The sequence below is a fragment of the Anomaloglossus baeobatrachus genome, chromosome 12, assembly GCF_048569485.1.
Source record: "Anomaloglossus baeobatrachus isolate aAnoBae1 chromosome 12, aAnoBae1.hap1, whole genome shotgun sequence".
NCBI classification, from domain to species: Eukaryota; Metazoa; Chordata; class Amphibia; order Anura; family Aromobatidae; genus Anomaloglossus; species Anomaloglossus baeobatrachus.
In genome coordinates this window covers 75,426,684-75,451,305 of record NC_134364.1, presented here as the reverse complement: position 1 = coordinate 75,451,305, position 24,622 = coordinate 75,426,684, and the positions used below count along the sequence as shown (strand labels likewise).

The 24,622-nt window shown below is 47.2% G+C and overlaps 1 protein-coding gene across 1 annotated transcript in view; it reads right to left on the bottom strand.

The window, feature by feature from the left end:
* The window catches only part of DPH6 (diphthamine biosynthesis 6), a 140,291-nt gene extending 117,923 nt beyond the window's left edge, over positions 1-22,368 (bottom strand). Inside the window, exons 1-3 of the mRNA XM_075329966.1 lie at positions 22,259-22,368; positions 21,838-21,932; positions 9,873-10,060 (exon numbers count right to left, since the gene is read on the bottom strand). Coding sequence (XP_075186081.1) covers positions 9,873-10,060; positions 21,838-21,932; positions 22,259-22,281 — 306 coding nt within the window. The 5' untranslated portion in view covers positions 22,282-22,368. The remainder of the gene's footprint in view (positions 1-9,872; positions 10,061-21,837; positions 21,933-22,258) is intronic.
* Positions 22,369-24,622: the final 2,254 nt, after the last annotated feature.

The following is a 24,622-nucleotide window of genomic DNA, read 5'->3' as shown; positions in this document are numbered from 1 at the left end:
ACGTTTTTGCAACGATGCAAAATCGCTCATCGGTGTCACACGCAACGGCATCGCTAATGCGGCCGGATGTGCGTCACCAATTCCGTGACCCCAACAAGTTCGCATTAGCGATGTCGTAGCATGTAAAGCCCCCTTTACTCTCACACACGGCACTCTATCAGCAGTGAGAAAAGGTGACTCATGATAGCTACAGGAGTCATCACATAACTCACAGGGATATGTCACGTGACTTCCGATGGCGCCGGGTAAATGCTTACCGCGGCCCGCTGTTACATCTGTCAGATTTTGACAGCAAGATGTAAGGGGTTAACAGGCACAGGTGGAGAGCGGATCCACTCGTGCTTGGCAGGCACACATGTCAGCTGTTCAAATCAGCTGACGTGTGTGTATTGCCGCGGGGATTACAGTGACACGACCCATGACGTACCCAGTAATTTGTGTTGTGAAGAGGTTAAAGGAAACCAACCACCAGGATATTGCTATATAAAGTAATGGCAGTGCCATACTGGAGCTAGGATGCTGAATCCAGGCATACCTTTTGTTGAAAGATCGGGTGTTTGCTTGCTGAAATATCTGTAATCAAAGTTGCCTTTTTTTTTTTCTTCTTTACACAACTGCACATTGCAGCAACTTTCAGTTAGGCTAAGTTCATATTTCCGCTAAAATCTATCAGTCACAATCCGCTGCTCTTGTAAACAGCGGAATCCGTTTAGCGGATTCCGCTGCTCCCATAGACTTGTATGAGCAGCGGATTGTGACTGATGATGCTGCGTTGCACCCTCCGCCCGACTGATCAGTCGTGGAACGACTGACCGCCGGGCGGGGGGAACGCAGCATGTAACGTTTTTTGAGCAGCGAGATCCGTCGGATTTCGCTGCGCATGCTCTCTGGCTCCCTGCACACGTCACCAGCTTTGGTTGGTTACCCGATATTTACCCTGGTTACGGTGCAAGGAGCCAGCGCTAAGCGGTGTAGGCCCGTAACCAAGGTAAATATCGGGTAACCAAGGTAAACATCGGGTGCTTTGCTGTTACCCGATATTTAGGCTGGTTACGTGTGCAGGGAGGCCGACACTTCCCCGCTCGGTCCCGCCCCCTCCCGCACTCCGCACATGTATGTACACACACACACACACACACACACACACACCTGCCCCCAGCCATGCAGACAAGCACTGCCACTGACACCCTCGTCTGGCCCCGCCCCCCGCTCGGCTCCGCCCCCTCCCGCACTTTGCATGTGCACACACATACATACATACATACATACATACATACATGCACATACACACACTCACTCACAGATACACTCACCTGTCCCCAGCCATGCAGACCGCAGCACGTCCACTGACATCCTCAGCGTCTGGCCCCGCCCCCCGCTCGGCTCCGCCCCCTCCCGCACTTTGCATGTGCACACACATACATACATACATACATACATACATACATACATACATGCACATACACACACTCACTCACTCACAGATACACTCACCTGTCCCCAGCCATGCAGACCGCAGCACGTCCACTGACATCCTCAGCGTCTGGCCCCGCCCCCCGCTCGGCTCCGCCCCCTCCCGCACTTTGCATGTGCACACACATACATACATACATACATACATACATACATACATGCACATACACACACTCACTCACTCACAGATACACTCACCTGTCCCCAGCCATGCAGACCGCAGCACTTCTACTGACATCCTCAGCGCCTGGCCCCGCCCCCCGCTCGGCTCTGCCCCCGAACTCCGCCCCCCGCACACAACGGAATCCGACAAAGAATTCTGTTCTTTGTCATCCGTTGTACAGCGTTGAACAGCGCATCAGTCACATGCGTCAAGCGACGCATGTGACTGATACAAATCAACGGAAATGTGAACTTAGCCTTACGCAATGAAAACTATGTGCGACCTTTCAGCAACTTGCTATTGTGTGACTAAAGAGCTGCAATTTGGGTGGAAAAAACACATCACAAAGGGGTCACATGTGATTTATGCTAAAGTCTATCTGGGTAACAGGGTTGGATCTCTTGAAATAGTGATCGAGTCATGATCTTTACTTATTATTGTGCCACCTGGGGGCCACATTGTATCACAATGTGCATGTCCGTCTAAAGAGCTGTACGCTGCTGGTCACCCATCCTCAGTCCTCCACACATGCACTTTTGGCCCGGCATTGTCATGGCTCAACTCCAGGGCTCGAACACATGACAATCGGTTTCCTTCTCCGTTGGCACACAGCCTGTTTTGTCTTGGTCTAACTGCTGTTAGTTCTCTTGTCTTTCCTTTGTCTTGCCTTTCTGTTTTATTTCTACTCCGGTGTGTTCCTTTCCTTGTTTTGCTTGCCCTATCACATCTTGGGAGGGGCTACTTACACTTGCAATGCACATGCCTTCAGTCCTGTCTATATTCCAAGGTTGATTGAAGAGCTGGGACTCCAAACATCAGTTTAGTATTATCTTGTTGAGTAATCACTTTTGCTTTTCCCTGCGGTTTGTGGGTTTCCCTTTCCAGTATTCTCCTATTCAGTTTCATTTAGGATTTGGAGGGGTTCAACTTATTCTGTAAGGCGGGCTTTGCACGTTGCGACATCGCAAGCCGATGCTGCGATGTCGCACGCGATAGTCCCCGCCCCCGTCGCAGGTACGATATCTTGTGATAGCTGGCGTAGCGAAAATTATCGCTACGCCAGCTTCACATGCACTCACCTGCCCTGTGACTGTTGCTCTGGCCGGCGACCCGCCTCCTTCCTAAGGGGGCGGGTCGTGCGGCGTCATAGCGACGTCACACGGCAGGCGGCCAATAGCGGCAGAGGGGCGGAGATGAGCAAGATGTAAACATCCCGCCCACCTCCTTCCTTCTGCATTGTGGCCGGCGGCAGGTAAGGAGATGTTCCTTGCTCCTGCGGCTTCACACACAGCGATGTGTGCTTCCGCAGGAACAACATCATATCTGTCGCGGCTCCGGCATTATGGAAATGTCGGAGCCTGCACCGATGATACGATAACGACGCTTTTGCGCTCGTTTATCGTATCATCTAGGATTTACACACTACGACATCACAAGTGACGCCGGATGTGCGTCACTTTCGATTTGACCCCACCGACATCACACCTGCGATGTCATAGTGTGCAAAGCCGCCCTAAGTCTTTTTGGTTTCTTTCAGTTTCCTCTGACTTAGGCTGCTTTCACACTACTTTTTTTTTTACATGCGTCATGAACGTTTCTTTAACACAAAAACGGATCCAGTGCAAATGCGTTTTCATTTCAATACATTTGCAATGGACTCACGTCAACATGCGTTCAGATGCGGGGAGAGAGTTCACATGCGTTTGCGTGCGTTATAGTGAGGATCCAGCGACTTGCAGTTTTTTTTACTTTTTTCAAAAATGCTACTTGTAGCGTTTTTGAGCTGCGTCCAAATACTGCATGTCACTGCATCCTGACTACTGCACGCAAATGCATGTGAACGCTGGCATGCTGATAGACAGGATCCTGCTTGTTCTACTGAGCATGCCCAGAAACCAGCCTCGTGTGCTCAGTCTCTCTCTCTCCCCCTCCCTCCCCCTCTCTCCCTCTCTTTCCCTCCCTCCCTCTCTCCCTATCTCCCCCTCCCTCCCCCTCTCTCCCTCTCCCCCTCCCTCCCTCCCTCTCTCCCCCTCCCTCCCTCCCTCTCTCCCCCTCCCTCCCTCCCTCTCTCCCCTTCCCTCCCCCTCTCTCCCCCTCCCTCTCTCCCCCTCCCTCCCCCTCTCCCCCTCCCTCCCCCTCTCTCCCTCTCTCCCCCTCCCTCCCTCTCTCCCCCTCCCTCCCCCTCCCTCCCTCTCTCTCTCTCCCCCTCCCTCCCTCTCTCCCCCTCCCTCCCTCCCTCCCCCTCCCTCCCCCTCCCTCTCTCACCCCCCCTCTCTCTGTTCCTCTGCCACTTGGAAATCTCTTTATGGGTCCTTTGGGTGGCAGATTGTGCGTAAGGATGTGTATCAGTATACAGTGGAACCTCTGTTTACAAGTAGTCCAATTTGCGAGCATTTCGCTAGATGAGCAAAACTTGCTGTAAATTTGTAACTCAGTTTATGAGCAATCTTTGCTGTACGAGCAAATACCGCACACACTTCCGGTTCCGTACTTTCACTGCGCTCTGACCCACTCTGGCTGCTTCTTGTGGTCCACAGGCACATGGATCCGGTAACAATCGCAGCTGGTGCAGGCACTGCTGCTGTCTGCTTCATGTCTGCTGGCGCTGAGCTCTCTCTGCACACCTCCCAAAGGCAGCGCACTGACCAATCAAAGGCAAGCGGCTCATGTGTATGACGTCAGTGCGCTGGCCAATCAGAGGCAAGCGGCTCATGCGTATGACATCAGTGCGCTGGCCAATCAGAGGCAAGCGGCTCATGCGTATGACGTCTGCTGATGAAGCACTGACAGCGGCAGCTCCTGCATCGGCAAGATCGTTACTGGGTCCACATGCCTGTGGACTGCAAGAACCAGGGAAGAGGCTGCCAAAGGAACAGAGGATAGGTGAGAATAATGTAAATAGTGTGTGTGTGTGTGTGTGAGTGTGAGTGTGTGTGTGTGTGTGTGTGTGTATAATGGCACAATAGGGAAGTTGTGGAACAAATTGTCTGAGTTTCAATTGTTCACTATGGGAACAATTGCCTTGCTATACAAGTAACTTGGATTACGAGCAGACTCAGAACGAACTATGCTCGTAATCCAAGGTTCCACTGTATTTGTAAAGGTAGCATCTGTGCCAGGGCTATAGCTTCTCATCAGGCCCCAGCAAGTTGTCCCCTGCCTAGTGATATTCCATCACAGCCCTGCATCCACGGGTCCACAGACCTTGTCACTGATTTATCTAATTCGGACATTAATACTGTGGTGTGGGTGGATCAGCAAGATGGGTCACTTGGTTCCACTTCTAAAATTGCCTACTGCTATGGACTCCGCTACATCATTCATTTCTCATATCAGTAAATTCAATGGTGTTCCCAAAAACCATATTTCTGATAGGAGCGGTCAGGTTTTTGGCTAACATCTAGCATAGTTTTCTGCTCTAGATTGGGTATCAAGTTGTCATTTTCCACAAGGTACCAACCATCGCAAGACTAATTGACCGAAAGAAGAGGACTCAAGAGAGAGCGCAATATTTGAGCTGTTTCATGTCATCTAATCAGGGGGACTGGGTGGAGTTTCTGCCCCTCGCTGAATTTGCTTTAAAGAACCATACCTCCACAGCTACCGGGACCTCACCTTGTTTTATTTTTTTTATTTCGCTGTGGGGGGGTTTCATAGTTTTGGGTATTTTTTTTCTGGGTTGCAGTCCTCTGTGCCAGGAGAAATTTGCTTCCTGATTGATTAATGCCTGGAAGGAGGTCAAAAGGGGTCTTTTGGTGTCTAGTGATCAAGCCAAAATGCGAGCAAACTGCAGACACAGAATGGTTCCTGTGTTTAGGGTGGGGTAGTTTTTGTGGTTGTCGACTTAAAATGGCAAAATTTACGACTTAAAGTGGCTTCTAGGAAATTTGCTCCCAAATTTGTTGGTCTTTACAGGATTTCTAAATTTGAATCCAACAATGGTTAAAGGGAATCGGTCACCAGGTTTTTGCTCCCCCATCTGAGAGCAGCATTAAGTAGAGACAGAGACCCCAATTTTAGCAATGTGTCACTTACTCAGCTGAGTGCTGCCATTTTGATAAAATCACTGTTTTATCTGCTGCAGATCTAGCAGTTATACAGAGCTCATGAATATGCTGGACTACCCTGCAGCATGCCAAGTAGTCCTGTCATGATAATTTACTGCTGATTAAACCGTGATTTTATTAAAACTACACTAAGCAGCCTAGTAAGTGACACATTGCTGGAATCAGGATCTCTGTCCCTACATTATGCCGATCTGAGACTAGGTGGCAAAAACTGGTAACAGATTCCCTTTAAGCTTCAGCTCCCTGTAGTTTGGAAAATAAACAATTCGTTCCATTCATCCCTTCTAAAGAAATTTAAAGGGAAGCCTAATCCTTGAGACATTGTTGAGGTGCATCTAGAGGAGGATCATGAGTATGAAGAGGAGCAAGTTCTGGGATCCAAGTAGGTCAGGAGCCGTCTGTAGTATCTGGTCAAGTGGAATGGATATGGTCCTGAAGATAACTCCTGGGTCAATGCAGAGGATCTTCATGCACATCGCCTGATAGGAAAGTTTCATCTGCGTCATCGAAGGATGGGAGTTCCTGAGTGTCCGGTGGTCCCTTGTAGAAGGGTGGGTATGTTCATGGCTGGATCCGGTGACCTTTGGTTGTGTATTTGAGTGTTTCTCTTTCCAGTATTCTCCCATTCTGTTGCATTTAGGATTTGGAGGGTTCCACTCATTCCGTAAGTGTTCTTGGGATTCTCTCAGTTTCCTCTGTCTCCAATGTCCTCTGCCTATGGGCACTTCTTTTATGTTTATTGATGTTTTGTGCTACACTTGGTTTATAGTTTAGGGTGCAGTTAAGGTCACTCAACTTCAGCCAATGTAGAGTGGAGGAGTCATTAATAGAGTTGAGCAGACTTCTAATAATCCGGGTCCGGCGGATCCGTCGCGGTTTGGAAAAGAATTCTGCATTCGATCCGGAATCCGGACCCATGTATGTGAATGGGGAGCGGATCCGGGACACGAGAGAGAGTGAGAGTGAGTGTGAGAGTGAGAGAGAAAAAAAAAAAAAAAAATTAATCCCGGATCCGGATTGTGCAGCCAGATTCCCGCGTCCGGGTCGGACCCGGATCGGATGCTGAAACTGCGCGAATCCGGATTTTTACAGTTCGGATCCGCTCAACACTAGTCATTAAGTAACTTTAGGGTGCCAACCTTCGAGGTCAGGGAGGGACAAAACAGGGTCAGGTTTAGGGTACTCCTGGTCTGCATAGTGACCTGTGGTTTATATCTCCCATGGCTTGTTCGTCCCAGTGTGAGTGGAAGGGCTCAGTCGTAACAGACATATGTTCCAATAAAAATAGTGGAATAAGTGGCGTTCAGACACCATCGGCAGTGACACTCGCACTACCCAAGAACTAAAGAATTGGGCAAGTTAAAACACAATTGTCACAGTCCAATCTAATATTGACATATGCTGGGTGGGAGTGCTGGGAGGTCTCCATACACGAGATGGTCATCAGGTTCAGACAACGCACAGCTTAGAGGGGTTCTCCAGGCTTGGGACACAAGTCTGCCACCACTCTAGGTGACAGCACAGGGCTTGCATGCTCCCGCAGAATTCCCGGTATGAGCAGGTGGTCACATGACCACATGTACATGATCTGCATACTACAGAACTAGCTGGATTCTCGCAATTCATTTCTATTGAGAAAAGCTGGGTGAGACTAGTCAACATATGACAGACCGTTCGCAATGGTAATACCAGGGAAGCGTGCACACTACAGATGGTCACGATTTAGCACTCCTAAAAGCCCGAGCACCCCTTAAAAAGATTGTCACCCCCAAAATCAATATTGAACCATCCAGAGTGATATGGGGAGCTTAGCCTATATAAAATCATACTAGCACTGTACCCGTTAGTTGTATAGTGCGTGAGAAAAATATTAAATATTCGCTTAAAAATGATGGGGCTTCTATGGACCAGTGAAGTGACCAAAAGCTCGGTGCACTGTTTACGGCCCCCTCATTATGCAAGTTGGGGACTTTCCATGTTTCTGATTAACAGTGTTCTCTTTTCAGAGCAAACGCTGTCTGAACTGAGTCCGTGTTCATGCAAAGGCACCGCACCCTGACGAAGGTTCTACCAAAACGGCCGTCGGGCTGCTTGCTGTTATCCTGCCACGCTCTGCCTTTGTACCCAGGTGACTTTCTGAATGTATGATGGAGTTTACTCATTGGGTTAACTATTTGATATTGGGTAACCTGGCTTTTATTTGTTCCACATACAGCCACATGATTAACTGTTAGTCTCCTGGTCTAGGCAGCGCTTTTTATTGATGCGTATATGTTCACATGTGAACACTAAATATCAGTTTCCTGGTCTAATTGGTATTCTTATAGACATGTGTATGTTCACAAGTGAGTAGTATCACTGTGAAAGAATGCAAGCGCAAGAGGGTCTTATCCGGGTGAGAAATCAAATCCCATAGGGGGGTGGATTGCACTCACCTATTCAGTTGTGAGAGTCACAACCCCTTTAAGCACATGTGATGATGGTATCAGCAGTAGCCCCGAAGTAGAACGTATAATAGAAGAAGAAATCGGGTCTATACCGCGCTAATACACCATGAGAATATTCAGTAAAATATTCCTGTATTGTTGTACAGGTCTACGCGTTTCAGAGACATCAATCTCCTTCATCAGGACATAAAAAAGAAGTCTCTTACTGTTCCTTTTTCTGTCCTGATGAAGGAGATGTCTCTGAAACGCGTAGACCTGTACAACAATAAAGGAATATTTTACTGAATATTCTCACGGTGTTTTAACACGGTATAGACCCGATTTCTTCTTCCATTATTATACGTTCACATATGGACATATGTATATTAATACACCTCCTTTGTTTTTGCATACGGCATACATAACCTTATAGGTAATTTTTCTATCTTTGTAATACTGAATTGTCTGATTTATTCATTCTTCGCATGTATGCATTTTGCTAGTATATTTAAATATTGCAGGTATACAGCCTTCTTTTTCCACCACTGATTTTATTTTGTCTTTACACCATGTTCCTCTTCTAAATAATAAAAATCACATTTACGGACATTTTGTTGCATGCTTTTCTAGTTCTTTCTTCCTGATCTAGCGATTCGTCCATTTATGTATATTATGTCCAAAATAACTTTTTTGCATGTATTATAGATTTGTGTAACACAATGAATCCTTATTGATAATCATGCATTTCCACTATTTTTTTTTTTTGCACAGTGTTAGTGTTTGTGGAAGCGTTCACTTTCCTGACTCCTCTCTGTAGATGTCACTCAATACACTAAGTCACCAGAGAGTGTAGTGAGCGGTGTCTGCGGAGAAAGCCAAAGAGGAGAATGCGCCTGCTCACACTGCGCATGCGCCTACTCACACTGCGCATGCATGCGTCTGCTCACACTGCGCATGCGCCTGCTCACACTGCGCATGCGCCTGCTCACACTGCGCATGCGCCTGCTCTGACACAGTGTGAGTGGCCGGGCTCAGGCAGTGTCAATGCACACACATGCAGACTAAAGTTCAGGCAAGGCTTGCTTTTGAAAGCAGGCATTGTCAATCAGAAGAAGAGGAAGGCCCTCAACATACAAAATGAGGTGGTATAACAGTGCTCCGAGCTCTAGGTCATGTGAAGAGTAAACATAAGCCCCTCATGTGCATGTATATTAAAAGGATTATTCTGAGGCACTGTACCAGTGTACAGGCACAGTGCTGGTCTGATTGTTATTAAAGGGAATCTGTCACCAAGTTTTTGACACCTAATCTGAGGGCAGCATAACGTAGGAGCAGAGATCCCTGATTCCAGCGATGTGTCACTTACTGGTCTGCTTACTGTAGTTTTGATAAAATCATTGACTAATCAGCAGTAGATTATCCTTACAGAACTACTTGGTATGCTGCAGGTAGTCCAGCATATTCATGAGCTCTGTATAACTGGTAGATCTGCAACAGAGAAAACATTGATTTTATCAAAATGACAGCAAACAGCTTGGTAAGTGACACATCACTGGAATCAGGATCTCTGTCTCTACATTATGTTGCTTTCAGATGAGGGAGCAAAAACCTGGTGACCGATTCCCTTTAATATTGATGTTGGGGATGACAGACACCTTAATGCATTAGATAGCTCTATTTTAATGATTATGGTGATTTCTGTATCCTTAGCAATGCAGACAAGGTGGAGGACAAAATCCTTACCTTCACTAATTTCAGCAAGTGGTACAGATCTTCAACCTCATCCCCTTCTTGTGGAGTATACCCCCTTCCGGTGTTTAAGCTGGATCCGCTGAGTGTGGCTCGGTACAGAGGTAAAGCCATGGCTTCTGCGTACAGATCCAGGGCCTGGTAGCCCACAGTCTGGTACATGTAGCTGTCCAATTCATCCACTGCAGACAGAAGCACAAATAGGGTTCACATTGGAGGAAAGCAGATGCATAATTCTAAAGGGGCACAAATCCTTAAAAGTGTTTGGCAAAACCTGCACTCAGAGGTTTGCACATGAGTTTTCCCAGGACCATTTCTCTAGTGGGGAAAAAAACAGTTAAAGGTTTTGAAAAATTGGTAGGATTTGGGTTAAATAGGTTTCACGGGACTCTATAGCAGATGACCTTTCCTAAGGATTGGTTGTTAGTAGCAGGAGTTGGGGTTCGACTCCCAGTACCCCTATACTCAGCTAATGAATGTGTGGGGGCATAGCAGAGGTAAAGAGCTTACAGACCACTCAAAGCCACCACACAAAATCCTGCAGGACCCCTTTGGCCAGGGTCACATCATGTTCTCTACCACCATTTGTCTGGGGCTTCCATCTAAATAGCTGAAACCTGTGTTCTGACAATTCTCTGATGCAGCCATTCACTTGAATGAGGGAAACTATGCTACTGTGCCCAGTAAAAAAAGCCGGACCCCACAGGAGAGATCAAATGGAGGCCAAACTTTCATGTCTCATGCTATGTGCCCACGCTGCGGAAAATGTGCGGATTTTGCAGCGGATTTCTCGCGGAAAAGCCGCGGATTTTCCAGAAATCTGCAGCACAGCTACTCCCCAGCCATTTCTATGGGATTTGGGAAATGCTGCGCCCACGCTGTGGATTTTTTCGCAGCGGAAATCGTGCGGATTTTCGTGTGGAAAAATCTGCAGCTTGTCAATTATTGTTGCGCAGGGTCCCATGTACTTACCTGCCTCACCAGAGTCACTTTCTCCGTCCGGTGTACAGGAGCGCGGTGAATCCAGGTAGAGGAAGGAAGAGGTGGGCGGAGCCTGCACGAGCTCCGGTCATGTGACAGCCGGAGCTAGTTCAGGCCCGCCCACCTTCTCCTGCAGACGCTGAGAGTGACCCGGCTGCCAGAAAGCTGCATGATGGAGGTAAGTATGAACTCCCCCGATCACTCCAGCACTTGTACTGCATTGAGGATGCAGTGCTGAAGCCCATGGTACTGTATCCTCAATGCAGAATGCGCGCAGCATATCCACATGACATTCCGCAGCATGGAAACAGGCAGAAGTTGTGGTGCGGTTTCCTGGGAGCACCTGCGGAATGTCCTGCGGATATATCCGCAGGACACTGTCCCCGTGGGCACATAGCCTAAGGCTGCGTGCCCACGATCAGTGTTTGCAGCGTTTTGGATGTAGCGTGTTTTCGCTGCGTCCAAAACGCTGCATTGTACAGTACAAATGCCTGTATATATCATATAGAGGGCACCACCTACAGGATCAAATAATCCACCATTTGAGATAACAATAGGGGATCAACCCAACACACCAAATTGTATGGCATAAGAAAAAAGTAGAAACGGAGTGTGCATAAATGAGGGATACACAGTTGGTCAGTTATTAACAATACGGTAGAGAAACAATACACACAATTAAAAACATTTTAAAGGGCATAATAAGCCTCCTTTTTCCTGATTTGATTCCAATAGGGAACAACCCCCCCCCTTACCTTAACAACATCCACAATAAATAGGCAAACAGCAATTCATGGCTTAAATTGTTATCAATACATGACAAAGATCACCTCTAACGTAGCAAATATATCTTTACTAGCTGTAGTACCCGGGCGTTGCCCAGGATAGTCAATGTCTCTCTCCGAGTTTCTGTCTGTCTGCCTCTGTGTGTCTGTCTGTATCAGTCTCTCTGTCTCTCTATTTCTTTGTCTGTCTGCCTCATTCCCCGTCTGCCTCATTCCCCGTCTGCCTCATTCCCCGTCTGCCTCTGTACTTGTCTCTGTCTCTTTCCTTGTCTGTCTCTTTCCCTGTTTGTCTCTTTCCCAGTCTGTCTGCCTCTGTCTGTCTCTTTGACTGTCTGTCTCTTTCTGTCTCTCTCTATCCGTCTCCCACCAACATCTTATTACCTCACACATAAGCTTATACTAACAATTTATTTTGTTCCTATAGCAACCACTCACAGCTCCTATTAATAACCTAATAACTCGCAGCTCCATTGACTTTAATGGAGGCAGGTTTTTTGGAGAGTAACTCTATAACGCGGGGCCAAACATAGTCTATAACGTTTCCTGAGTCACATGGGACGTCTGTGAAAAATTTTGTGATTGTAAATGCGATGGTGCGGATTCCTTTAGCACTCACACTCACACTCAGCTTTATATATTAGATATTTTGTAACAGAAAGTCATGGTTCAAAAAGATAGACTACCATATAACTATTATAACCTAGATCACATATACATATAAATAGGTTGGTAATATATAAAGATAGAAAAGGTGTAATAGCAAGATTCCTAAATATTATTTAGGGCTTAAATTGTTAGCAATAATATAAATCACTCCAGGGTAAGTATATGCTGTGACACTGGTCATAAATTACTAGCCATGGTCCACACAAAAATAATCATATATCCACTTATCACATAAGTCACACATATATATATAGATAATAATATACCCAGATTAAATAGAGGAAAGATCCTAAAGAGACCGAAAAGCCCAGATAGTACCAGCAATTGCTGGGTTTACCAGATAAAAAGATCCATGTAGGGATGGTAAGGGCGGGATAGCAGGATTCCCCACGCGTATCGCTGCCACGCTGGGCAGCTTCATCAGGGGTACAGTACAAATGCTTAAATCATAAAGATCGCCTAATAAGGTGCCCAAAGACACTATGATTATTTCAAAAAGCTCCCATGAAAAGATGACAGGCATGAAATTGTTCACAAGAGTCATAACACCATACAGTTAGAATAAAAGATATATATTTTTTTTTAGAAAAATAGTTTTAAAAAATGTGAATATTGCGATCCTTTCATTATAATTACTGGGAACAAAAAGTGTTTAAAAAAAAAAGCGTTATACCAAAAAGGCAGAGACGAGGGGAATAAATACCAGGGGTACTACTGATTGTGGGTACAAGCAGCTGCGTTCTCCTGTGGAGGAGACGCGCGGCCCCGCAGGTCAGGACCCGCTGCATCCAGGACACAGAGCGTGCTGATCGTGGGCACATACCCTTAGGCGGGCTTTGCACGTTGCGACATCGCAAGCCGATGCTGCGATGTCGCACGTGATAGTCCCCGCCCCTGTCGCAGGTACGATATCTTGTGATAGCTGGCGTAGCGAAAATTATCGCTACGCCAGCTTCACATGCACTCACCTGCCCTGCGACCGTTGCTCTGGCCGGCGACCCGCCTCCTTCCTAAGGAGCGGGTCGTGCGGCGTCACAGCGATGTTACACGGCAGGCGGCCAATGGCGGCGGAGGTGCGGAGATGAGCAGGATGTAAACATCCCGCCCACCTCCTTCCTTCCGTATAGCCGCTGGCGGCAGGTAAGGAGATGTTCCTCGTTCCTGCGGCTTCACACACAGCGATGTGAGCTGCCGCAGGAATGAGGAACTACATCGTACCTGTCACTGCACCGGCATTATGGAAATGTCGGAGCCTGCACCAATGATACGATAACGACGCTTTTGCGCTCGTTCATCGTATCATCTAGGATTTACACAGTACGACATTGCAAGTGACGCCGGATGTGCGTCACTTTCGATTTGACCCCAACGACATCGCACCTGCGATGTTGTAGTGTGCAAAGCCGCCCTTAGACTATGTCTAATGCAATGAAACGTCTAAATTTGGGATCCCTCAGAAGACAGCTTGTCTTCTCAATTTCAATGGTTACTGCCTCCTCAGGATATAGGTACAGTTGAATATAAAAGGTGAAGGAGGGAGCCATTAGCTCCCTGCTCCATCATTCAGCCTTTGTGTCTGGGTCTCAGCGCTACAGGTGCAATGATACCAGTTCTTACAATTTATGCCATTCATACTTATATTTTCCATGCTAGTATGTATATATTATGTCACTTTTATCCATATGTGGCCCTTAGTCCCCTATTTGCCTTGTCCGGGCTGCGGTTGAGCAACACTTGTACTTTATTTACTTCCGCAGTGACCTATGTTCAATGTTTTTCTCTACCTGTGCCATCTTGTGTGTCTTAAGCCTGCTTTACACGTTACGATTAAACATACGATATCGTATGTGATCGCACACACCCCCATCATTGTGCGGCACGTTCAATTTATTGACCGTGTCACACAAACGATTATTTGCCGTCACATGTACTTACCCGTCCATACGACCTCGATGTGGGCGGTGAACATCCACTTCCTGGAGTGGGAGGGACGTTCGGCGTCACAGCGACATCACACGGAAGACGGCCAATAGAAGCGGAGGGGCGGAGATAAGCGGGACGTAAACATCCCGCCCACCTCCTTCCTTCCGCATTGCCGGCGGGAGCCGCAGGACGCAGGTAAGATCTGTTCATCGTTCTCGGGGTGTCACACACAGCGATGTGTGCTGCCTCGGGAACATTGAACAACCCGACGTGCAATTTTATGGAAATGAACGACGTGTATGCGATGAACGGTTTTACGTTCAATCGCAATCGCACGTCGCTGTCACACACTACAATGTACCTTACGATGCCGGATGTGCGTCACTAACGACGTGACCCCGCCGACACATCATTAGATTTGTTGTAGCGTATAAAGCCCGCTTTAGCGCACGCGCTTTGTCCATATTGTGTCAATTAACAACACTTGCTTCAGCGTCCGTAGTAACTTTATATTGATTCCTCCAATAGCGTTTGTGCACATGCGTCATTTTTATACCTCATCTACAATAATTTTTCTAATTATGCTATCTATTGCTCTACGCAATTACGGTACTTATGTGCACTGCTTTTTCTCCATTTAGTAATGTATGTTCTGGCGGCTTTATGGCTTTTTTTTCATCGTCTGTTACCTAGTGTTACCATGCGCATGCTTATATTATAATAGAATTCTCATCCATATAAAAGTCTATGTGCGCTTGTGCTTTGTGTCACTTTCATACATACCTCATGTGCAAAAAAATGTTTCTAATTATGCGGTTCATTGTTTTATATATTTGATTACATGCACTGGTTTTTTTTGTCTCTACTTAGCTATGTGTGCTCTGGCAGCTTTATGGCGGTTTTTCATCACCTGTTGCTTAGCGCTACCATGCGCATGCGCACATTATAATGTAACTCTCATCTATATTAAAGTGCTGCTTTAGTTACACTGCGTTTGCACACACTTTGGCACACTGTACAGAATGGTGTTTATTCGTTCCAGGGCCATTGACCCACATTGCGTAAGCCTAACTTTCTTTATATGGAGTGAATATGTATGGTTCAGCAAGTTTTGTATGTACTGTGCTAATTGACACATGCTGGTTAGAGCTGTGCTTACTGCATATGCGCCGCCTCAGCCGCAGCCGGACAATGAGTCAGGGAACCTCATACACAGCACACACAGGTGGTGAGCGTTTGCTTCTTATTTTTGCTATTTATACTTCACTGGGAGATGGTGGATTCCACTTCTTCTTTGCCCTTGATGAAGTCATCCATGAGATGACGATACGCGTGGGGATGGTTCCTTCACCCACCAGTGACCTCATCAGCGATCTCACTGTGTGTGACACTAACGGCCCCTTTACACACTGAGGGTACCGTCTCACTAAATGACGTACCAGCGATTCCGACCACGATATGACCTGGTCAGGATCGCTGGTGCGTCGCTACATGGTCGCTGGTGAGTTGTCAATCAGGCAGATCTCACCAGCGACCAGCCCCTCATGGAAACGATTCTGCGCTTGGTAACCAAGGTAAATATCGGGTAACTAAGCAAAATGCTTTGCTTGGTTACCTGATATTTACACTGGTTACCACCGCACACTACTTAGCGCTGGCTCCCTGCACTCGTAGCCAGGGTACACATCGGGTTACTAAGCAAAGCGCTTTGCTTAGTTACTCGATGTGTACCTTGGCTACGTGTGCAGGGAGCCGGCTTCTAGAAGCTGCGGACGCTGGTAACCAAGGTAAATATCGAGTAACCAACCAAAGCGCTTCGCTTGTTACCTGATGTGTACTCTGGCTATGTGTGCAGGGAGACAGTACTGGCAGCCTGAGAGTGGCATACGCTAGTAACCAAGGTAAATATCAGGTAACCAAGCAAAGCGCTTTGCTTGGTTACCCAATGTGTACCTTGGCTACCTGTGTAGGGAGCAGGGAGCCGGCTTCTAGAAGCTGCGGACCCTGGTAACCAAGGTAAATATGGGGTAACCAAGCAAAGCCTTTGCTTGGTTACCCAATGTGTACCTTGGTTACCAGAGTCCGCAGACGCCAGCTCCCTGCCCATTTAGATCGTTGCTCTCTCACTGTCAAACACAGCGATGTGTGCTTCACAGCGGGAGAGCAACGAGCAAAAAATGAACCAGAGCTGTGTGTAACGATCAGCGATTTCACAGCAGGGGCCAGATCGCTGCTAAGTGTCACACACAGCGAGATCGCTGATTAGGTCACTGGTGGTGCGTCACAAAACCTGGGACTCAGCAGCGATCTCACTATGTGAGAACTACCCCCTGAGAATTTCTAGCGATCCCACCAGCAATCTGGACCTGGCCGGGATCACTGGAAAGTCTCTGGTGAGCTGTCAAACAGGCAGATCTGGCCAACGACGCAGCAGCGATACGGACCTGCAGATCGACCTCGCTGGTCATTGGGGACGTGTCACACAGCAGCTATTTGAAAGGGAACGCTGGGTTCTAAGTCGCTAACGATGTCGTTGTAACGGTGTCAAACACACGATACATGCTGCGCAGCAGGAAACAAAGGACCAAAAAATGTTCAGATTTGTAGCAATCAGCGACCTCACATCGGGGTCCAGGTCGCTGATGCGTGTCACACACTGCAATGTCGCTGGGAAGGTCGTTATTACGTCACAAAACCGGTGACGTTACAGCAATGTCGCTAGCGATGTTGCAGTGTGTAAAGGGGCCTTAAGCAGCGACCTGGCCCCTGCTGTGAAATCGCTGATCGTTGCACACTGTTTTAGTTCATTTTTTAGTCGGGCAGCATGTATCGGTGTGTTTGACACCTTACCCAACGACCCCGTTCGCGACTCATGTAGGCGTGCATCTTCGTTGTTTTCCGCGCCCTCTCTGTTCCAATTGGTGATCGCTACTGCGTTCGGATTGGCCGCTTCCATCCTCTGTTCTGGCTTGTAGATCACTGTACATTTCAAAAGGCTGAATTCACTTGTCTCGGACCGCGTGTAGCAGCAGATCGTAATACAGTCCATTCTGCATTGGGACTGTAGGATAGACAAAGATGGGAAAGGATGGAAGCGCTATTGTGTTGCCTTCTCTAAAGGCAAGGCCACCCAGTCACAACGTAGTTACGACCACCAATCAGAGCAGAGGGGGCGTGGAAAAGGCAATGTAGATCCCCGCCTATGTTACTAATCAAGATTTGAATCGTGCTATGTGGCAGGGTCCCAGCGACCGCCGTATCATTGCTGCGTCGTTGGGAATATCTGACTGTTTGACAGCTCACTAGCGACCCTGTAGAGACTTACCAGCGATCCTGACCAGGTCGTATCGTGGTTGTAATTGCTCATACGTCGCTTAGTGTGACGGTACCCTAAAGGCCCCGTCACACACAGAGATACATCTTTGGCAGATCTGTGGTTGCAGTGAAATCATGGACATATTGTTCCATTTGTACACAGCCACAAACCTGGCACTGATTGTCCACAATTTCACTGCAACCACAGATCTGCCACAGATTTATCTCTGTGTGTGACAGGGCTTTTAGAGTGCGGGATTATATTGCACTTTTTTCTTTGTACGGGTTGTTGGACCATGTATGTTTACTATAGCTCTTTGCTTTTTAACAGTTTTTATTGTGTTATTCACCTTTCGTGTGTCAATTTTGCTTAATAAAAATTGTATTTTTTTGGTGATTTTCCTTGTATGGCACTTTCTTTTTCTATATATTGTACAAGTTGTTTCTATTGTGTCAGGAGAGATCCTTTTGTGAGTGAAGCGGTGCCCTCCACATCCTTTTTTGTACAGGTGCAATGATGTCACTAGACAGTTAGGTAGAGCTGCAGTCCACTCAGTGCCCAGATTAGAGCAGGGCATGAGTAGTGTTTAATCTTGTCAGTATACAGTGCCTACAAGTAGTATTCAACCCTCTGCAGATTTAGCAGGTTTACACATTCGGAATTGACTTGGCATTGTGACATTTGGACTGTAGATCAGCCTGGAAGTGTGAAATGCACTGCAGCAAAAAAGAATGTTATTTATTTATTTATTTTTTTTAAATTGTGAAAAGTTTATTCAGAGGGTCATTTATTATTCAACCCCTCAAACCACCAGAATTCTGTTTGGTTCCCCTAAAGTATTAAGAAGTATTTCAGGCACAAAGAACAATGAGCTTCACATGTTTGGATTAATTATCTCTTTTTCCAGCCTTTTCTGACTAATTAAGACCCTCCCCAAACTTGTGAACAGCACTCATACTTGGTCAACATGGGAAAGACAAAGGAGCATTCCAAGGCCATCAGAGACAAGATCGTGGAGGGTCAAAAGGCTGGCAAGGGGTACAAAACCCTTTCCAAGGAGTTGGACCTACCTGTCTCCACTGTTCGAAGCATCATCCGGAAGTGGAAGGCTTATGGAACTACTGTTAGCCTTCCACGGCCTGGACAGCCTTTGAAAGTTTCCACCCGTGCCGAGGCCAGGCTTGTCCGAAGAGTCAAGGCTAACCAAAGGACAACAAGGAAGGAGCTCCGGGAAGATCTCATGGCAGTGGGGACATTGGTTTCAGTCAATACCATAAGTAACGTACTCCACCGCAATGGTCTCCGTTCCAGACGAGCCCGTAAGGTACCTTTACTTTCAAAGCGTCATGTCAAGGCTCGTCTACAGTTTGCTCATGATCACTTGGAGGACTCTGAGACAGACTGGTTCAAGGTTCTCTGGTCTGATGAGACCAAGATCGAGATCTTTGGTGCCAACCACACACGTGACGTTTGGAGACTGGATGGCACTGCATGCGACCCCAAGAATACCATCCCTACAGTCAAGCATGGTAGTGGCAGCATTATGCTGTGTGGCTGTTTATCAGCCAAGGGGCCTGGCCATCTGGTCCGCATCCATGGGAAGATGGATAGCACGGCCTACCTGGAGATTTTGGCCAAGAACCTCCGCTCCTCCATCAAGGATCTTAAGATGGGTCGTCATTTCATCTTCCGACAAGACAACGACCCAAAGCACACAGCCAAGAAACCAAGGCCTGGTTCAAGAGGGAAAAAATCAAGGTGTTGCAGTGGCCTAGTCAGTCTCCTGACCTTAACCCAATTGAAAACTTGTGGAAGGAGCTCAAGATTAAAGTCCACATGAGACACCCAAAGAACCTAGATAACTTGGAGAAGATCTGCATGGAGGAGTGGGCCAAGATAACTCCAGAGACCTGTGCCGGCCTGATCAGGTCTTATAAAAGACGATTATTAGCTGTAATTGCAAACAAGGGTTATTCCACAAAATATTAAACCTAGGGGTTGAATAATAATTGACCCACACTTTTATGTTGAAAATGTATTAAAATTTAACTGAGCAACATAACTTGTTGGTTTGTAAGATTTATGCATCTGTTAATAAATCCTGCTCTTGTTTGAAGTTTGCAGGCTCTAACTTATTTGCATCTTATCAACCCTGCTAAATCTGCAGGGGGTTGAATACTAATTGTAGGCACTGTATATATATATATATATATATATATATATATATATATATATATATATATATATATATATATATAATATGTGTGTCTCATCTTTATGCCTTTTAGAGATCATTTCATCTTCAACTTGCTTAACTGACAGATAATCATCCTCATGGGAAGTTGCACAGTACTGTAGGATAGCTGTATTTTCTTGTTCATATTAATAGGCACAGGGTACTTGTGGAATCAGTCAACAAGCTTGTGATCTATTCCTAACAGAGGAGTGATGATTTTGTAACTTTCTGTGATTCTATGGAACACTATGTATTCTGGAAGGATAATTGTGCTGGGAATAACTACACTTCCTAGGATACAAAGACCTGGTCCTTATGAGATTAAAGAGGACTAAAGGCTGCTTTACACCAGAGAATCTATCGTGCGATAAATTGTCGGGGTCACGTTTTTTGTGACGCACATCCGGCATCGCTGGCGATGCCGGCCTGTGTGACACCTCCTAGCGACGCAGTATCACTCACAAATCGTGAGTCGTGTACTGCTCGCTAGGTTCCATAATATCGTTTAATTTAGTTGTTCATCGTTTCCGGGGTAGCACACGTCGCTCCGTGTGACACCCCGGGAACGATGAACAGCAGCTCACCTGCGTCACGCGGCCGCCGCCGGCTATGTGAAGGAAGGAGGTGGGCGGGATATTTACGTCCCGCTCATCTCCGCCCCTCCGCTTCCATTGGCCGGCGACCGTGTGACGTCGCTGTGACGCCGAACGTCCCTCCCACTCCAGGAAGTGGACGTTCGCCGCCCACAGCGAGGTTGCACGAGAGGTAAGTGCGTGTGACGGGGGTTACTGACTTTGTGCGACACGGGCAGCGATTTGCCCGTGACGCAAAAAGGACGGGGGCGGGTACGATCGATTGTGAAATTGCACAATCGGTCGTACCGTGTAAAGCAGCCTTTAGGGTATGAGCATGTATACATCGCTAATCATAGGAAACTTTTTTTGGTCTTGTAAATTTTAAAGGGGTTGTCCACTATTTGGACACCCCCTTCTTGTCCACCATGTTTTCCCAAATTACAATAAAAACTCTCATACTCCCCTCCGGTGCGTAAACTTTTTTTAAACTTGAATCTGTGTGTATTAAAATCTAAACACAAAAATGCAAGAAATAAACAAATCAATCAAAAATTAATTTAAAAAATGGTACAAGTGTAACCCTGGAGAGGGGGGGGATGTAAAGGATGGGTTGTGATATATGGTATATTAATATCTAAACCCTAATGGAGACCTTTGGGATGAGCCCTACGTAAATGCGAAGGTTGGCACCCTAAAATCCAATGATAATGGCGCCCCTGCTCAACGCAGGCTGGCCCTGATGAATCCCTAAACTCCCAAGTACCACAATACACTATTATTACAGAATCACAGCAATAAGTGTACGATGGGCTTAGATGCTGGGATACAACAAACAGCACTGACCCAAGCATTAGAGTTACCCAGATACCGAATGCCAATCGGGGAAGACAGATGAGTGTATACACAGTGCACTTCCCAGAGGCCAATGCCATAATGCACCAGCAAAAGGGAAGTATTACCTTCCCCTTTACTCAACCTTGTGGGATGATTAGAGGGGATTCACGATTATCTGTCTTCCCCAGATTGGCATTTGGTATCCGGGTGATTCTGATGCTTGGGACAGTGCTGTCTGGTGTAGTCGAGTAGCAGCATTAAGCCCATATGTCACCTTTTTTGCCCTATTGTCTATTATTGTACATTTATCGCTGTGTTTCTGTGATGGTGTGAGTGTATTGGGAGTTTGGGGTTATATAGTTATTGATCAGTTCCAGCCTACCTTCTGTGGAGGCGCCATTATCGTTGGGTGCAACATCCGCGGTCAGGTCGGGCTCATCCCTAGAGTCTCCATTAAGGTCAGTATAGATAGTAATACACCATATATCACAGCCCGCCCCTCTCCAGGTTACACTTTACCATGCCGTACACATTTCTGATTGATTTGTATATTTATTGCATCTTTCTGTTTAGATTTTAATGTATATTGATTACAGTGTAACAGGTCATAGGGCTTTTTCCTGGTAAGTCCTCGGCACCTCACCTGCGCTGTCCGGTGGCCTCAGGTTGGCCAGAGCCACGAGCCGGTGTCCGGCGGCCACGCACTGCATCATGTTGTAGCAGCTGTCCTTCCCACCACTGAAAGACAAGAATCAGAGCTGTGACCAGGACTCCGGCCACTGACACGTCTGACAACTCGTGTGCGACACCGACAACCTGTGGGACTACAGATCCCAGCATGCACAGGGAAAATATGTATTAGGGTGCACTACAAGTCCCAGAACCACACACCTTCCCTCTGTATGCACTATTCCCACTGACAATGGAATATCACACAGCACAGGGGCTTCAACTGTATGCGCTGCTAGGCATTCTGGGACTTGTAGTTCTTTAGAAAAAAAAAAAGCTGCACAGGATGACTGCGGCGGAGTAACAGGGCTGCGGTTATATGCACAATGATTCACCTAATTAGCGCCACCACCCTCATACCGGACACCGGGAGCACTCGGCCGTGTCACTGCACATGTGGCCTCGAAACGTACAGAGGAAGGCTGCCCACGGTGCAAGGACCTACGTGACGTCACTGTCACATGACCGCAGCACGTGATCGCTCAGTAACCCGAACGGACGGTGGGCGGGAGGTTCAAATGTAGAGGACATTATCCTTGCGCTATAGTGAGAGTCCCCGCGTATATGTGTGCAGCAGAATGCAGATCAGTATGAAGAGAGACACCTGCAGTATACACACCGCCCTGCTATTCTACACGTGAGGGCAGCTCCACTTTCGTACACACTTTTCCCTTTTCTCAGTGCACACTTTAGGACACTTTCAGTGTGAGGGAATGCTAAGCAGTTTTTCCTGCACCCGCAGCATAAATTTGACGCATCCTTCTATACACATCTTAAAGGAAACATGTTGGTTACAATTGCACTATTAACCTGTTGCTATAGGGTTACAGCCTTGGGGTACAAGCAGTGTCGTAACTAGAGTTCGATGGGCCCAACATTCCCATGCTCTTCTAGACATCATTCCCTCAGCACACAGCTTTCCCATGCTCTTCTAGACATCATTCCCTCAGCACCTAGCTTTCCCATGCTCCTATCCCTCAGCACACAGCTTTCCCATGCTCTGCTATACATCTTTCCCTTAGCACACTGCTTTCCCATGCTCCTATCCCTCAGCACACAGCTTTCCCATGCTCCGATACATCTTTCCCTCAGCACACAGCTTTCCCATGCTCCTATACATCTTTCCCTCAGCACACAGCTTTCCCATGCTCCTATACATCTTTCGCTCAGCACTCAGCTTTCCCATGCTCCTATACATGTTTCCCTCAGCACACAGCTTTCCCATGCTCCTATACATCTTTCCCTCAGCTCACAGCTTTCCCATGCTCCTATACATCTTTCCCTCAGCACACAGCTTTCCCATGTTCCTATACATCTTTCGCTCAGCACTCAGCTTTCCCATGCTCCTATACATGTTTCCCTCAGCACACAGCTTTCCCATGCTCCTATACATCTTTCCCTCAGCACACAGCTTTCCCATGCTCCTATACATCTTTCCCTCAGCACCCAGCTTTCCCATGCTCTGCTATACATCTTTCCCTCAGCACTCAGCTTTCCCATGCTCTGCTATACATCTTTCCCTCAGCACACAGCTTTCCCATGCTCAGATACATCTTTCCCTCAGCTCACAGCTTTCCCATGCTCCTATACATCTTTCCCTCAGCACTCAGCTTTCCCATGCTCTGCTATACATCTTTCCCTCAGCACACAGCTTTCCCATGCTCCTATACATCTTTCGCTCAGCACTCAGCTTTCCCATGCTCCTATACATCTTTCCCTCAGCACACAGCTTTCCCATGCTCGTATACATCTTTCCCTCAGCACACAGCTTTCCCATGCTCCTATACATCTTTCCCTCAGCACACAGCTTTCCCATGCTCCTATACATCTTTCCCTCAGCACCCAGCTTTCCCATGCTCTGCTATACAGCTTTCCCTCAGCACCCAGCTTTCCCATGCTCCTATACATCTTTCCCTCAGCACCCAGCTTTCCCATGCTCTGCTATACATCTTTCCCTCAGCACCCAGCTTTCCCATGCTCTGCTATACATCTTTCCCTCAGCACACAGCTTTTCCATGCTCTGCTATACATCTTTCCCTCAGCATCCAGCTTTCCCATGCTCTGCTATGCATCTTTCCCTCAGCATCCAGCTTTCCCATGCTCTGCTATACATCTTTCCCTCAGCACACAGCTTTCCCATGCTCCTATACATCTTTCCCTCAGTACTCAGCTTTTCCATGCTCCTATACATCTTTCCCTCAGCACCCAGCTTTCCCATGCTCTGCTATACATCTTTCCCTCAGCATCCAGCTTTTCCATGCTCTGCTATACATCTTTCCCTCCCTCAGCACCTAGCTTTCCCATGCTCCTATACATCTTTCCCTCAGCACCCAGCTTTCTCATGCTCTGCTATACAGCTTTCCCTCAGCACCCAGCTTTCCCATGCTCCTATACATCTTTCCCTCAGCGCCCAGCTTTCCCATCCTCTGCTATACATCTTTCCCTCAGGACCCAGCTTTCCCATAATATCAGACCATGGTTAAACTGGTGTCACACATTGTTTGGCTCTAAACTTGCCGAGTGTCATGGCAGCATCCGACACTCCACATTATGCTTTCTCTGGTGTTTCTGAGTTACACAGACCGGGCGTCGACCAGCTGTGTTCTCATTAGTGATCAGGCTTGAAGGAGTTAATCCCTGCTAGCCTGCTGGTTACCTCTTGGATCACATAATGTGGGAGACCTATCACAGTCACTCCA